Raw genomic sequence first — 17,273 nt, 5'->3', positions numbered from 1 at the left:
CCTGGTTGTCTGCGGCAGCTTGGATGGGGTCTGCCTCGTGCAAGAAGGTCCAGGCTTCCTCGTTGGAGTTTGGAGCATATGTGGGGGCAACCTGTGTGGCGGGACCGTTGCCTAACTGTGAATTGCCCTTTCCTATTTGTGGATGTGCTCCCCTGGAATGCGTGTTTCCCCTTTGTAGTTTTTCCCCTTTTTGTAATTGTTACACTAAATCATGCAAATTTATTTTCAACCATGCAGGGGCACTCTGGCGCGCGGAACCCCGCATGCCGGACCACCCCAATACTCCATTTAGAACATGTGGTTAGAATTTTCACACCTGAGCGCAGGACTTCTCTTTTTGTATTTGTATTTACTTTGTATCACACAGCCTGGTTACAATGCAGCCACCTATCCCATGTGTTCCCTATTAAGGGTTAATAAGTATATAGTGGTGTATATAAAAAAAAATACCCCTCTCTGTCTCATTAGAGATATATTTGCCAGAAGCTCAAGGAAGCAGGCTGAAGGGTCAGTGTTAGGACCCGCTTAGGGGGGGGGTCTTCCTTGACGTTGGCAGGCGGGCATTCCCTCCAATGGCCATTGGAGCAACTAAATGACCTCCATTTGTCTAAATATACATAGGGATTAAGGAGAGAGCGCAGGTAACTTTTTCTTTTCTTTGGATTTTACTATATATTGGGGTTGATGTGTATTGTAGTCCTTGCTGCCGGCCCAGTAGTAATGGGAGTGAGCGCAGGACTTCTCTTTTTGTATTTGTATTTACTTTGTATCACACAGCCTGGTTACAATGCTGCTGCCCATCCCATGTGTTCCCTATTAAGGGTTAATAAGTATAGGGGTGTATATAAAAAATACCCCTTTCTGTCTCATTAGAGATATCTTTGCCAGAAGCTCAAGGAAGCAGGCTGAAGGGTCAGTGTTAGGACCCGCTTAGGGGGGTCTGCCTTGACGTTGGCAGGCGGGCATTCCCTCCAATGGCCATTGGAGCAACTAAATGATCTCCACTTGTCTAAATATACATGGGGATTAAGGAGAGCGCAGGTAACTTTTTCTTTTCTAAGGTGAAATACTTGCTGTTACATATCTACTGTGTATCACTAACGTTTACATCATACACTGTAATAGAAAATGTACTTGATATCTGCTGGATTGGTGGATGGCAAAAGCCACACGTCTTTTTACCCCCTCCCCTTTTCCTTTTTGTACCCCAAACAAAAACCAATAAAAAAGTAAAGCAAAACTTAATCAAATACTTTCACACAGAGAAATATACAATATAATATCTATTTTTTTATATATGTGTGGCAGAAGTACCTCTGCCAGGTGTTCCTGGAGGGGCCTGCTGGCTAGCTTCCTGCCCAAAGACTATGGGCCCTGCTAAAAGACTTTGTTCGTGCCATTTCCCTATACTGTTCGGGAACTGAACAGATGCACAACCATGGACCACCTGTGTGCTTGTTAAGCCCTATTGACAACTGGTAACGATTCTCACCTCAGTGTTCTAATTGTTCGCCTGAGTGGCCGCAATTCGTATGAACGACCACGAGGTGGTGGCCATCTTGTTCGCATGAACGCAGGCAGTGGTGTTTGGTAATCGAGTTCATGGAACTAAAATCGGACACTGAACAAGCTCTATGGTTCAAATATAGACTATGTTCAGTAGTTCTTTTGTTTTTATGCTACCAAAGTTGACCGACCGTTACCACTTTTCTCATGGAACTATTTTGGGCAGAAGCCACGTGTGCGATCGGTCAAAAAGTGGCTTCCATGGAAAACCCGAACCCCTGAACAGATCTGGGGGATTTTTGGATATGTTGGTCACCCAGATCGGGCTTTTCAGGGATATGACGTTTGCGGTTTTTATTTAATTAATTTTTTTATGTATTTTGGGGTAATTTTGGGGGGTGTTTTCTGTACCTGGAGATAATTGAGTTAGTACAGTTCCTGATTCAATTATCTCTCAGGCATGGGCTTGTGCATAAAAGGCCGTGTGTGGCCTTGAATAAAACAGATGACTTCCCAGTATTAATCCTCGGCTCGTGTGGGGGGTGGGGGGGGTGGGGGGGGTGGGGGGGGGGGGGGGAACAGCTATACTGGCTATACCTGCTATACTCTCTGGAGGAGATGTCTTCACACTGGGAGCTGGATCCAGGACTTTGGTCCTGGTTGGGTGGAGAAGGGAAGACCCCAGCCAAGCTGCAGCGGCTTAGGGGCTGCAGTGCTTATGCTACTCAGGGATTACTAGGAAGCGTGAATTGGTGGAGGTACTCAGGCGGTCTGCCACAATATGCAATTAGACTTTTATGATAACCATAATGATCCTATAAATGTGCTTTATTCCCAAATGTTTAAAGTTTTTCTCTATAGGTTGAATGCCTTTTTTCACGTTCGTTTTATTGATTGTTCCTTAGTAAATATTGCAGATGGTGAAAGGACTTTGGCAGGCCTTGCATGATCAAACAATGAAATATGACCAATCTTTCCCCTACATTTTGTTTTACGTGATGTTGCATGCCAATGTCTTCATTCTGGATTAACTGATCATTTCTGGAAAAATCACAAAATTAATATATGTACTTTTACTTTATATATACAAAATGTGATGAGACCAAACACAATCAAACTCCCTATAGTGCAAATAGAAAAGTTGCAGTTGTGTGTCATTTGCATATATCAATTTGGACTTTGGAATATGTATAAATATATAATAATGTGTGTGTGTATATATATATATCTGTGAATTAAGGTCAGCCTTAGTTTTTTCTGTCCCTTCGTGTAATCCAAGCATGTCAAACTTAAAAACTAGCACAGGCCACTTAAAAAAGGTTTGTTTGTGTGGGCCACAAAAAAAACTCCATATGTTTTCATAGAAACGTAGGTTTGTTTTGAAAAGTACAGTATAAAAAAAAATATATATATTTTTGTGTATTTGTTTTTACATTCGTATCACAGAGCCATGTTACAATGTTGCTGTCCCCAACCCATGTGTTTCCTATTAAGGGTTAATAAGTATGTAGGGGTTTAGTAAAATACCCCCCTCTCTGTCTCATTACAGATTTTTTATTTATTTTTTTACCTGAAGCTGAAGTAAGCAAGGTGAAAAGTTAGTGTAGGATCCACCTAAGAGGTTTGCTCTTGCAGGTGGGTTTGTATCTAAAGGCCATTGGAGGGAAACAAAAAAAACTCAATTTGTCTAAATATGCATAGGGAATTTGGGTAGTGCACAGGTAACTCTTTACTTTAAATGTTGATATTAAACCACAAAACCATAGTATCTTATTAACAAAATGTAAGAATTGTATTGATCACAAATAGGGGTAGCACTTAAAATGCTTAGCGTAAATTAAGAATTTCTGTATAAATCACGTGTTAACAAATAAAATGGGCTGAAGTCTTAATAGTGGGCAAGATGGAAGTGGCCCAGCATAGTCCACTCCTTCCATAAGATGGGAAATATATGGTTTTCCACAGAGGAGGACAAACTATTGGCAGTATACTTTGGCTTAATACCATAGTGGATTCCATAATGATTTAATCTTACGTGGTATTTGAAGAAGGTTTACCATTTGTTTAAAATAATCTTGTCTTATTGGGTACCTGATTAGGCTGTGATGAGCTTCTTCAGATCTCTAATTGTGCCTTCTGAGTTCTCCTGCAATGCAGTCACTCATTGGAAACCACTCATTAATATTGGATTGTGCTTGTTGCACTCTCCCTCCCAAACATCTGTAGCTTAAGCTGCTAATAATGCTATGCTATGCTATGCTATGCTTCAAAATAATTAAAGTAAAAATCTGTGGAAATTTACCATCTACTCACCCCTTCCACCATGACAAGAATAAAGCTTTACCACTCATAGTTTGTAGCTTCAGTGACAGTCCTTTAGTGTGGGGGAAAAAACAGTGCCCTATTGGCTTCTCCCAATTTGCGGAGGTAGCAGGCACCACAAGACTCGGCCAGGCAGGTCAAAACCACTACAATGAAAGTCATTTGAAAAAAAAGGGGTTAACATTTTTTTTAATTTTTTTTTAGGGGAGATCGGACAGCATACAAATGAGTGACATGGTATAAATATGCAAGTCAATGCAAACAAATAATCGAAATACAAAACCTGCAAAAGAACAGGTTTCATCGACATGTACAGTGCATTGTAGTGCGGTTACAGTTCCAAACCTTGCTTTGGCTAGAGCATTAGTCTCTCCATGCATCCCGGACTTTGTAGAAAGAAGCTGCGTATCGTCTGACCTTGCCATTTAATTTATCCATAAGACCATTGTCTTCTATTTTTAAGAGTACATCCCCAAAGGGAGGAGGGTCTGTCCACAGCCAAAACACTGCAAGCTGCTCAAGTAATTACATTTAATAGTTTTTGAGATTGTTTAAGAAACGCCATCCAACTAGAGAGAAAAATTAATAGGTCTTTGAAGCATTTCAACAGCTAAATCATGCACTTTCTTCCAGAACCCATGTAGCTTGGGGCAATCCCACCACATGTTTGTCTCCCTATGGTCGAACAGGCGCCAACAGAGGTCAGTGGGGTTCTTCCCCATCCTGTGCAATAGAACTGGAGTGACGTGTCATATGATTTTAAACATTTGTTCTTGGGACAATACGCAGACCGATACCTTAGAAGCCAATCTCCCAAATTTCCTCCCAATTAGCTTCCTCTAGCTTGTCCCCTAGATTAGATTCCCAGTTGGAAATGTATTTAAGAGGTTCTCACACTGAGGGTTCTTCACAAAGGTGTACATATAAAAGGGAATTAGTCGCTTATGATATAGGCCTGCATCACACAACCTTCTGTCCAGAGATGGTAAAATCTCCAAATACCTGTCACTTCTATATTTCGAAAGCGCTGCAGTTTCATGCCCGGGATGAACCAGAGGCTGCGAATCACCGGAGTAATCGGTGGAGGATTATGAGCTGGTTCATATTTGGAGTGCAATTCGTCCCATAATTCAATTATTTTTTTTTTTTTAAGGTGGGTAAATAAGGAGATGGCCTCTCATAAACTGGCATTACTGTGGCTCAAAGTTTTTCCCTTCCCTAAATGGAATAACAGCGGACACTAGATGCCCTATTGTCCAATCTTCACACTTCAGGGGAGAGTCAATATTAATGGAGTGGTGGGAAGATAGACTATGGATTGCCCTCTGCTATTCTAAAAAAAAGTGCCATTGTGTGTCAAGTGAAGTTCCACTGTGTACAAACATCCTGTTGAAGATAATGACTGGGCAGACCTCTTTATTTTTTTTTTTTTTATTTTTTTTATTGTTCCTGCCTCAAGAGTTGACTAGCCTTGACACTAAATTGGAAATTCTCAGCAATCCTCCTGCAATGATCAAGCAAGGTTTCCAATATGGTTGGACCTCCTACACTACCACCAAACTCCGACATCGTGGGCTGCCACCAGTGTGCTGTCAAGGCAAGAAAGTCTTCCTGGCTAGTAAGAGCACCTTATAAATCTGGGCAATAAGCCGGGTGATTTTTATTATTCTGCAGTTTTGACATGGCCCTGGAAAGAAATCCAACAAAATGTTTAAAAGTGGTCTGGAAGTAGCTTCTCTGGGATGATGAGTCCAGCAGTGCCTATTGAATACTGACACTATCCTTCACATCTCCCCTGCTCTGCTTAAGGTTGGTAGTAGTAGAGGAGGTACTGCTGTTGATCCCACGTTCTTCAAAAGGCCTGCCAACCATTGTAGTGGTTTCACCTTGCCTTATGTTTATATAGAATGAGCTAGTTCAATCCAAGATTGGAAGGTAAAGCTAGTAAAGTTGCTCTCTGTGCAACTTTACAAGCTTTACCTTGCTTTTACTCAAAGCCAACACTGAACCTAGAATAGTGTGCAGGAAGAGCAGTGTCTCAGTGGAGGCTGTCAGAGCAAAAACATTTGAGGCTACAGTCCACCAAATTCAGGGCTCTAGCCCCAAGGTCCTCCCTACACGCAGCAACACGCGTTACCTCTGTGTATTGTTGCCACTGTACATGCTTTTAATTCCCATGTTTTGACTTTTCCTGCTCTTTGCTTGCCCTGATTTTGGTCTTTCATTACCAAAAATTTATCCACTCCAGTTTATAGCTTGTATGACTTCCTTACCTGTCTTATTTCGCTGTCCACTGTTCCATCATTTTGCCTCATTGGTGGACAACCCAGGAGAGCGCTAATTGGAGGGAATGTACTATAGACTGGGAACAATATTTGCTACCTAAGAGCAAGGGGTAGCACTCCTTTATTCAACCACAGGAACACCTGATACTTGACCGGCCCAGACCACTTGTTACCCTGGAACTATTTTTGGCTTCATGCACGCGTGCGGCCAGTCAACACTTTACCCCAGTGGCGATTGGACAATTCGTATGGATCCGAACACTATTTGGACAACTTGGGTACCCGGACAAGAGCTATCTGGGGATATAGAACATGTGGGGTTTCTGTGGGGTGTCAGTGTGTTTTGGGGTGTTTTTTATTATGGTTAATGTTTTGCTCTCTGTGTGGGAAAGATAAAATTACAATTAAAATTAAGATTAAATTACCAGTCTTTTACTCCATTATCTCCCAGACACGGAGATGCGCAGGTGGGCTTACAATGTACATGTATGGAGACCCCATGCTGGGGCTCTGGCTATAAAAGAGCTTGTCCTCGAATAAAACTTCAGTTGTACTCCCAGATCTGTGTGTCATCCAGTTACTTGGGGGACAAAGCTATTTACTTTTCAGCACCTTGTTCCAGTTTGTGAAGGATTCGATGATCAAAGTCCTTGTCAGGACTAGAGCTCTGCTACAGTTTTCTTGTTTGTTCTAAAAGTAAAGACCCTACTGCTATTTTTAAACTAGTAGCTAGGCAACAAATTTTAGCTCACAGTCTAAAGCCATGTTAATCTGTTTTTGTGTCAATGTATACATAACCTTAAACACACTGGACTTTGACCCTCTGTACGTTTAAAATGCTACTTTGTTTTCTTGTATGGGAAAAAAAATGTTTGATTGAAGGGGTATATTTGGGTGTAGTGTTAACGTTTGAATACGGAGATGTATGCAAATATACATATACGTTGCTACACGGACAGCCACCTACAAACCCCGTTTTTAACCACCCTCCTGTTTCCTACCTTTTGGGTGTAGGAAGGTGGCTTATGCTGGTTGATACTGTTGGGAGTCAGAGTCCCCGTACCTGCCCCCCTATAGCTTAAAGGAACACTCCATCATTATTATTATTATTATTATTATTATGTTATGTAGCACCAACAAATTCCGCAGCGCTTTACAGTGGGTGGATGAACATGTAGTTGTAACCAGAAAATCTGGACACACAGGAACAGAGGGGTTGAGGGCCCTGCTCAATGAGTTTACATGCTAGAGGGAGTGGGGTAAAGTGACACAAAAGGTAAGGATAGTATTAGACTAATGACAGTTGCAAGAGAAGAATCAGTCGGGAGCTATTAACAGTTTAATACGCTTTTATGAAGAAGTGGGTTTTTAATGATTTTTTTTGAAGGAGTGGAGACTGGGTGAGCATCTAACAGAGGAGGGAAGTGAGCTCCACAGGAACAGTGCAGCCCTGGAGAAGTCTTGAAGGCGAGCATCAGAGGTGGGAGTACGGACAGAAGATAGACGTAAGTCTTCAGCAGAGCGTAAGGGCCTAGACGGTACATACTTGTGTATTAGGGAGGATAGATAGGTGGGAGCCGCATTATGTAGAGATTTAAAAGCAAGAACCAGAATTTTAAATTGAGCTCTATATCTTATAGGAAGCCAATGTAGGGACTGACAGAAGGGTGAGGCATGGGAGGTGTGGGCGGATAGGAAGATGAGCCTCCCCGCCCCATTCATTATGGACTGTAACGGCACAAGTTGGGAGCACGTAAGACCACTGAGAAGCGGATTGCAGTAGTCAAGGCAAGAAAGGACAGTGAAATGGACCAGCCCCATGGTCGCATTTGGCGTTAAGTTGGGTTGGATGCGCGCAATGTTTTTGAGATGGAAGCAGCAGGGTTTGGGGATAGATTGAACATGAGACGTGAAGGAGAGGTCGGAGTCAAAGAGAACACCTAGGCAGTGAGCCTGCATGGTGGAGCTGATTGTAGCACCGTTGACTTGGAGGGAGGGAGGGAGACACAGCAGTAGCAACACTTGAAGGAGGAAGGACAAGAATTTCAGTTTTGGTCAAGTTGAGTTTAAGGAAGTGGGGAGCTATCAAGTTAGAAAAAAGAGAGAGGCAGTCATAGACACTAGTCATGAGGGACGGGGAGAGATTAGGAGAAGACAGATAGATTTGCATGTCATCCACATAGAAATTATATTGAAAGCCAAAGGAGCTAATGAGTTTACCAAGGGAGGCTGTATAGATTTGAGAACAGTAGGGGACCAAGGACTGAACCTTGGGGGACACCAAGAGAGAGGAGTTGGGGAGAAGAAGCAGAGCCAGAGAAAGAAACACTGAAAGAGCGCTGGGAGAGGTAGGAGGAGCACCACCAGGTGAAAGCAATATCTTGTAGACCGATATTGCAGAGGATGACAAGAAGCTGTTGATGATCAACAGTGTCAAAAGCCACAGAAAGGTCAAGGAGAATTAGGATATAGTGACTACGAGATTTTGCAGTGAGTAGATCATTGGATACTTTGGTCAGTGCCGTTTCCACGCAGTGCTAAGCGTGGAAACCAGACTGAAGCAGGTCTCGCAGAGAGCTGAACTTGAGGAAGTCTGTCAATCTCGTCTACAGGGCCGGCCTTAGGTGTGTGCAAGCTGTGCGGCCGCACAGGGCGCCTTGGATCACACATGGCCGGCTGGAATTCTAAAAAAAAAAAAAAAGCACAATATTGCGTCGGGCTGGGGCTTCCTGTGCAGCAGGGGCAGAGCTAAACTGCAAACGGGGGTGTGGCTAAATGTGCCAGGTAACTGCTGCTGCTTCCCCATCACCCAGTCTCCAGGAGCTGCACTGCCTCCACTCCTCCATAATGAACAGAGGTAACTGTGTGATTGTCTGCCTGTGTGTGTGTGTGTGTGTAAGACTGTATGTGTGGCTGTGTGTGGTTACATAGTTACATAGTTACATAGCTGAAAAGAGACTTGCGTCCATCAAGTTCAGCCTTCCTCACATATGTTTTTTGCTGTTGATCCAAAAGAAGGCAAAAAAACCCAGTTTGAAGCACTTCCAATTTTGCAACAAGCTAGGAAAAAAATTCCTTCTTGACCCCGGAATGGCAGTCAGATTTATCCTTGGATCAAGCAGTTATTACCCTACATTGAAAGATTATATCCTTGAATATTCTGTTTTTTCAAGTATGCATCTAGTAGCTGTTTGAACATCTGTATGTATGGTTGTCTGCCTGTAATTGTGTATGAGTGTGTTTATCTGCCTGTAACTGTGTGTTTCTGCCTGATCCTGTGTATGTTATCTGCCTGTGACTGTGCATGTGATGGATTTGACAGTGTATATGTATAACTGTGTGCATCTGACTGTGGGACTGTGTGCACATAACTCTGAAAAAATATACACCTGCATTCACACACAGGCCTAAATGCATATTTTTATCTGAATTAAATACCCATCACACACAGCCAATAAACCCAGCAAAAATATCACCTATGACCAATACACGCATTTAACACACTGTGAATTTTTTTTGTACCGGGTGCCTAAAGGCCTAAGGCCGGCCATGCTTGCATACACAACTCTTTCAAGGATCTTGGATCATAACCACTGCAACACACTTTAGTGGGTTTGGTGCCGGTGAACCCCAATGTAAGTATCAGACTTCTTACCTTGGGCCTGTATTGTGTTTCTTCTGCTGGAACCTCTCTTCATTGCGTTAAGCTAGTGACAAACTTCTTAGTGCTTCTTAGAAGACCTAATGGAACCTCCTAAACAGAAGCTTCTCACTCTATTTCTGGCACAGAAAAAGTGTGGTTCATAAGCAAATTAGGTTCACCCAGGGACCTAGGTCAGATGCCAGATTGGGACCCCCTCCTAAAGCCATATACTCTGTTGTGTGAATAGTATGTATTGAATCTGTTACAGGAAACTGAGTGATGTGTGTAGTGTTGTTTAGGAAGGTTAAGTGTGCCTGTGCGTGCTGGTTGAGTGTTGTGTGTGAGTGTGTGTGGAGGGGAGTCTGGGTGTAGCGGAGTATTGTTTTTGTATTTTTATTTTTTTATATTCTTTATTTATATCGTGCAAGATAATACAAACAGGCTTGATATGCCACAACAGCATAGACGAGCATTTTAGGTAGATACACATGGTTACATTGTCATGGCACAGAAGAAAAACTGCACTTTTTATATTGAGGGTAGGCAGGCTAGACTTTTCTTTTACTGTAGATACTTTCTTTATAGGCTAAACTAAGCGTCTTTTTTTTTTTTTCATTTTTAACAAGATTTAGGACATAGGTGTAAAACTCAAGAGTAACTCAATGCATGGAATTTGTCTCATCGTTAATATACACCCTGTTCCAAATTATTATGCAAATTATATTTTTCTCATTTACCTAAATAATTTATGTAAATAACAGTCAGCATAATTCTCATGTTATCAACTATTAAGAGTACAATTCAAATTTTATTGAACAAACCTCCTTATGATAACAGTATTTTTTTAACATAAAAAACTTACAATGCACTGTTCCACATTATTACGCACAGTAAGTTTCAAAACACTTTATATGTTGTAAAGAACTGAAAATTGTCATTTGTTGTGTTTGCAGCATATTTACTGAAATCTAAAGCTATTTCAATCAAACGTATAACAACATTTTAGCTTTTTAAACATTTTAACAGGTCACGTTACATTTTAACATAGGACCCCTTATTTGATAGAAGCTACACAAGTTTTGCATCCATTGAACTTGTGACTTTTTGGACAGTTTCTGCTTGAATTTGTTTGCACGATCTCAGAATAGCCTCCCAGAGCTGCTGTTTGGATGTAAACTGCCTCCCACCCTCATAGATCTTTTGCTTGAGGATGCTCCAAAGGTTCTCAATAGGATTGAGGTCAGGGGAGGATGGCCACACCATGACTTTCTCTCCTTTTATCCTCATAGCAGCCATTGATGCAGAGATATTCTTTGCAGCATGAGATGATGCACTGTCATGCATGAAGATGATTTTATTATAGAAAGCATAGTTCTTCCTTCTGTACCATGGAAGAAAGTGGTCAGTCAGAAACTCTACATACTTTGCAGAGGTCATCTTTACACCTTCGGGGACCCTAAAGGGGCCCACCAGCTGCACGGCACTCATCAGTGAACAGGACTGTTTGAAAATTAGTCTTCGTGTATTTTTCTGCCCAATGCAGCCGTTTCTGCTTGTGAGCATTGGTTAGTGGTTGCCGAAAAGAAGGTTTATGCACAGTTACAAGACTCTGGAGGACTCTATACCTTGATGAGGACTCCAGAGGCACCAGCAGCTTCAAATATCTGTTTGCTGCTATGTAATGGTATTTTAACAGCTGCTCTCTTAGTCCGATGCATGGACATGGTAGAAATCTTCCTAAATGTGCCTTTTTCTGCACGAACCCGTCTGTGCTCTGAATCAGCCACAAATCTCTTAATAGTGCGATGATCACGCTTACGTTTTCGTGAAATATCTAATGTTTTCATACCTCGTCCAATGCATTGAACTATTTCACTCTTTTCGGCAGCAGAGAGATCCTTTTTCTTTCCCATATTGCATGAAAATGGTGCTCTGCTTAATAATGTGGAACACCCTCCTTTAGTAGTTTTTCCTTAAATTGGGCTCACCTGGCAATCTAATTATCCGAGATTGTTTTCAGTGATCAAAAGATCCATGAGACACAATGCCATCCGTGAGTTAAACTGAAAAACGAAATATTTAATCTTTGTGACACTTAAATAGAATTTGCATAATAATTTGGAATAGGGTGTAAGAAAGGGACACATGCACTGGATTCTTGGATATTAGTGCACAATTTGTAAAAGACAAGCAACTATTAGCATAGATTATTACAAAGAGGTTTTCGTAAGAGGTCCTTAGCTAGGTGTGTTGAGTGAGTGTTTACTGCTTGCAATTAATCAAAGATACCACAAGAGGACATTAATAATAAAACAAAAGAATATAAAGAATAAGAATGCATGAGTTATAGATGGCGTCCAGTTGGTACCCCAACAGATGTAGTGGGGGCTGATGGTCAAGTTGGATGGCCAAGAGCTTAGGAGTCCAGATCAGCCTATGCCGACCGGGAGCTTATCAGAGTCCTGCAGTAGAAGGTAGAGTGTCCGATCTTCTAGCCCCAATGTAGCCCAGCGCTCGTAGCCATATAGCATGAGTGGGGTTTCCTCCGGTACCGCCGACAGTTTGAGGGTCCTAAATAGCCTCAGTGCCTGTTTGTGTGTTGTCTTGTGTAACCGCGATGGGTGCTTCTTGCCCTTCCTCCATTTTGGGGCCTTGTTTGCTGCCAAAGGCATGGGCTGCAGTTGCCAGGTAATGATCCTCTGAGGTATGCGTTCAGCTGACTCTCGCGGGCTAGGTTGCTGCATCCGGCTTTTTAGACGTTGCCAAAAGTTGTCCAAGATTCTGTCTAGCTTGGACAAGATATCTTGATTTGTTGTGACGATGTCAGGACTCCACGTGTCTTCCGCCATCTTGTTAGGGTCGCCAGGAGTTGCAGCATTCCTTATGGAAATGTCCCTTGGTGTTTCGGGATCAGGGATTCCTCCCAGGGGTAGACCAGGATGACCCCCACCAATGACAGGGCAGCCATGCGGTGTTGACGGGTGCCGGGCACCCCTAGGCATGGAGAGCCAGGAATATTTACTAAAGTCAGAGTTCAAATAAATTTCAATTCAAGATAAAAAAAAAAGCCATAATGTGTAGGCATTGTGTCCTGTTTGGTTACTTTATCTTTAAAATTGAAATTTGCTTTAGTGAATAACCTTATTTGTGTTGTGTGTGTGTGTGTTTGAGTACATGTGTGAAAGCCATCCCATGAATTTATTTCCTTTTTAATTTTCATTTGCTCCCCCTTTAGGAGTTGGGAGGGCGGGGGAATGTAATTATTTGTGGTTCAATGAAGGGCAGGCTGCAGGTTTATGATTGTGTTCTGTTTTCTTACTTATTGTAATAGCTGAGGAAGTCTAAAAGATTAATGAAGCTTGTTGGACCTCAAACTTTTTTTTTAATTTAATTTTGCTTAATTTTTTTTAACAATAAACCTTTTCCAATACCTTGAGATTTTATCCTGGTTGGGTGAAAGGAAGGACAATGGGGGTTCTGGTCCCTCATCTACATTGAGGGAGATACCCTAAGGCGTTTTTTAAAACTCCTCTTCTCTGTGAGTGCTACCATTGTAGCACTGTTCTATACATGTTTAACAATATTTTACTATGTGTTGCTAATTATTTGATAGATACACAGCTGTATCTTTTTTTAAGATATCTGTAAATATATATTTGTATGTAGTAATCTATACAGTTGTAAATAATGTGTATGCAGAATTTTAGTTTTTTGTTAGTTTCTTTGCCTTTTCTCTCTAAATTTGGTTGACCTTTGTTTACTTTCCGTTGTGTGCTTTCAGTGAAACGCTGCAGTGAGCCTAAAGATAAAAGACGCCCATGGAGGATATGGTGAGAAACTTAGTTATTACTATAATAATCGTGTTTGTCCTGCCTAGACAAAAACCTGTATTTTATATTTTAAGCTATCTAGAGGGCAGTATACAAATCATAGTTAGGTTAAGGTCTCTAAAGTAATTTTTTTATTTTTAATTTTGGCAAATTATTTCCTCAATTTACATTTGCCAGCATGGAAACATTTTACATTTACTGAATATTTGTTTCACAAGTAAATGTTATCACATGCACGAAACCTATACAAAATAAACATTTGAAGCCTGTGGAAATGTAAAAAAATTAAATAAAATTTCACTTTGACGCGTGAATAATGTTGCTAAGTTACATAAACCAAATGGACACTTCAGAATCAGAAGTGATGTTGTGTGAGCATTCGGATTATTTGAGCAGGCAGCGTCCGAATCGCTATGGGAAGACAGAACGAAATGAGAATTTGACCTGCAAAGAGGACCCAACATGTGACATCGATCAGGTAAGTATCATGACGGGGGGGGGGGGGCAGTAGCATAATTATTAAATATCCCCCACCTGTGGGTGGGGACTAAAGGGGACAGTGGCATATCCCCCCACTTATTAAATAATGACCCTTCCAGCCATACATTAGTTACTTTTAGAGCCCCTAACTGCCGCTGACTCTTATAGAGCTGACAGGTTTGTTTTCCTGGACACCAATCTCTATATGCTGGTTGTCAGCACATGTAGATGGTTATCCTACATTATATATAATTCATATGCTACAGAAAGCATATCAATTGATTAACCAAGTAGGGATACCAAAAGAAACTACTTCTATTGGTTAGATCTATCACAACTATAGCATAAAAATAATGCATACTGCAATGCAGCTATTTTCTTGTGTTGCTCATCAGCAACAAAAGATCTCTAAGTATACAAGAAACAAAAGGAAAAACAAAAAACCCAACAAATTAATAGAAATACAAAATAATGGACTCTGTATTAGGGGATAACGGCATCCCTGGGTCTGGAAACAACCATTAACAATTAAACATTTGATCTTTGTTTAATGTCCCCAAAGCCCTTCAATAGCAATATTTTCCCAGAATAAATGCTTTTATCATTATTTTGTGCTTTCATAGAAATATAGAAACATAGAATGTGACGGCAGATAAGAACCATTCGGCCCATCTAGTCTGCCCAATTTTCTAAATACTTTCATTAGTCCCTGGTCTTATCTTATAGTTAGGATAGCCTTATGCCTTTCCTACGCATGCTTAAACTCCTTTACTGTGTTAACCTCTACCACTTCAGCTGGAAGGCTATTCCATGCATCCACTACCCTCTCAGTAAAGTAATTACAGTAAAGTAATACTTCCTGATATTATTTTTAAACCTTTGTCCCTCTAATTTAAGACTATGTTCTCTTGTTGTGGTAGTTTTTCTTCTTTTAAATATAGTCTCCTCCTTTACTGTGTTGATTCCCTTTATGTATTTAAATGTTTCTATCATATCCCCCCTGTCTCGTCTTTCCTCCAATCTTTACATGTTAAGATCCCTTAACCTTTCCTGGTAAGTTTTATCCTGCAATCCATGAACCAGTTTAGTAGCCCTTCTCTGAACTCTCTCTAAGGTATCAATATCCTTCTGAAGATACGGTCCCTCTTTCTACTGCTAATACCTCTCCCTATACAACCAAACATTCTGCTAGCATTTCCTGCTGCTCTATTACATTGTCTGCCTACTTTTAAGTCCTCAGAAATAATCACCCCTAAATCCCTTTCCTCAGATGTTGAGGTTAGGACTCTATCAAATATTCTGTACTCTGCCCTTGGGTTTTTACGTCCAAGATGCAAGATGCACTTATCCACATTAAATGTCAGTTGCCACAACTCTGACCATTTTTCTAGTTTAGCTAAATCATTTGCCATTTGGCTTATCCCTCCTGGAACATCAACCCTGTTACATATGTTAGTATCATCAGCAAAAAGACATACCTTACCATCAAGACCTTCTGCAATATCACTAATAAAAATATTAAAGAGAATGGGTCCAAGTACAGATCCCTGAGGTACCCCACTGGTGACAAGCCCAAGATTCGAATATACTCCATTGACTACAACCCTTTGTTGCCTGTCACTCAGCCACTGCCTCACCCATTCAACAATATTGGAATCCAAACTTAAATATTGCAGTTTATTGATAAGCCTTCTATGTGCAACAGTGTCAAAAGCCTTACTGAAATCTAGGTAAGCAATGTCTACTGCACCACCCTGATCTATAATTTTAATTACCCAATCAAAAAAATCAATAAGATTAGTTTGGCATGATCTACCTGAAGTAAACCCATGTTGTCTCTGATCTTGAAATCCATGTGTTTTTAGATGTTCAACAATCCTATAGTTTAACATGGTTTCCATCACTTTCACCACTACTGAAGTAAGGCTTACTGGCCTATAGTTGCCAGACTCCTCCCTATTACCTTTCTTGTGAATGGGCACAACATTCGCCAACTTCCAATCTTCTGGGACTACTCCTGTTATCAATGATTGGTTAAATAAATCTGTTAATGGTTTTGCTAGTACACCACTAGTGATGTCCCGAACGGTTCGCTGGCGCCCCCTATTCTTTATCATTGAGTAAACTTTGACCCTGTACCTCACAGTCAGCATTTTAGATTCATTCGGAAGCTGCAACCATTTTATTTTATTTTTTCAATTTCTAATTTTTTTTTATTTTTTTTTCAGTGCTTATAAATGTTACAAGCAGATACTCCCCCCAGACACTCTGTATTACTGCAGATACTCCCCCCAGACACTCTGTATTACTGCAGATACTCCCCCCAGACACTCTGTATTACTGCAGATACTCCCCCCAGACACTCTGTATTACTGCAGATACTCCCCCCAGACACTCTGTATTACTGCAGATACTCCCCCCCAGACACTCTGTATTACTGCAGATACTCCCCCCAGACACTCTGCATTACTGCAGATACTCCCCCCAGACACTCTGCATTACTGCAGATACTCCCCCCAGACACTCTGCATTACTGCAGATACTCCCCCCAGACACTCTGCATTACTGCAGATACTCCCCCCAGACACTCTGCATTACTGCAGATACTCCCCCCCAGACACTCTGCATTACTGCAGATACTCCCCCCAGACACTCTGTGTTACTGCAGATACTCCCTCCAGACACTCTGTGTTACTGCAGATACTCCCCCCAGACACTGACACAGAGCAGAATAGGGACTGTTCCCCCTACATAGGGTCACTTGGCAGATATGGATTGACACCTTTCCTAAGGATCCCTGATACACACTGACACAGAGCAGAATAGGGACTGTTCCCCCTACATAGTGTCACTTGGCAGATATGGATTGACCCCTATCCTAAGGATCCCTGATACACACTGGGGGGGACCTACTGTCCTCCCCCCGCCCCCACCCCTGCGCTGTGGGTGGGGGCCACAAATCACAATGGGGGGAGGATCTACTGTCCTCCCCCCGCCCCCACCCCTGCGCGGTGGGTGGGGGCCATAAAAATAATGAGGATGGGGGCCTACTGTCCTCCCCCCCGACCCCACCCCTGCGCAGTGGGTGGGGGCCATAAATCACAATGGGGGAGGACCGACTGTCCTCCCCCCACCCCCACCCCTGCGTGGTGGGTGGGGGCCACAAATCACAATGGGGGGAGGATCTACTGTCCAAAGAACTTTCCC

The 17,273-nt window shown here is 41.8% G+C and overlaps 1 protein-coding gene across 2 annotated transcripts in view; it reads left to right on the top strand.

Annotated features, from left to right (window-relative positions):
• LOC134601042 (store-operated calcium entry regulator STIMATE-like) overlaps positions 1–17,273 on the top strand; it is a 105,113-nt gene that overhangs the window by 17,817 nt on the left and 70,023 nt on the right. For both annotated transcript variants that reach the window (XM_063445457.1, XM_063445456.1), the window contains exon 2: positions 13,538–13,586. In XM_063445457.1, the coding sequence (XP_063301527.1) occupies positions 13,538–13,586 (49 nt within the window). The remainder of the gene's footprint in view (positions 1–13,537; positions 13,587–17,273) is intronic.

Source organism: Pelobates fuscus, chromosome 3, assembly GCF_036172605.1.
Source record: "Pelobates fuscus isolate aPelFus1 chromosome 3, aPelFus1.pri, whole genome shotgun sequence".
Lineage (NCBI taxonomy): Eukaryota > Metazoa > Chordata > Amphibia > Anura > Pelobatidae > Pelobates > Pelobates fuscus.
This window is presented reverse-complemented; position numbering and strand designations above follow the sequence as displayed.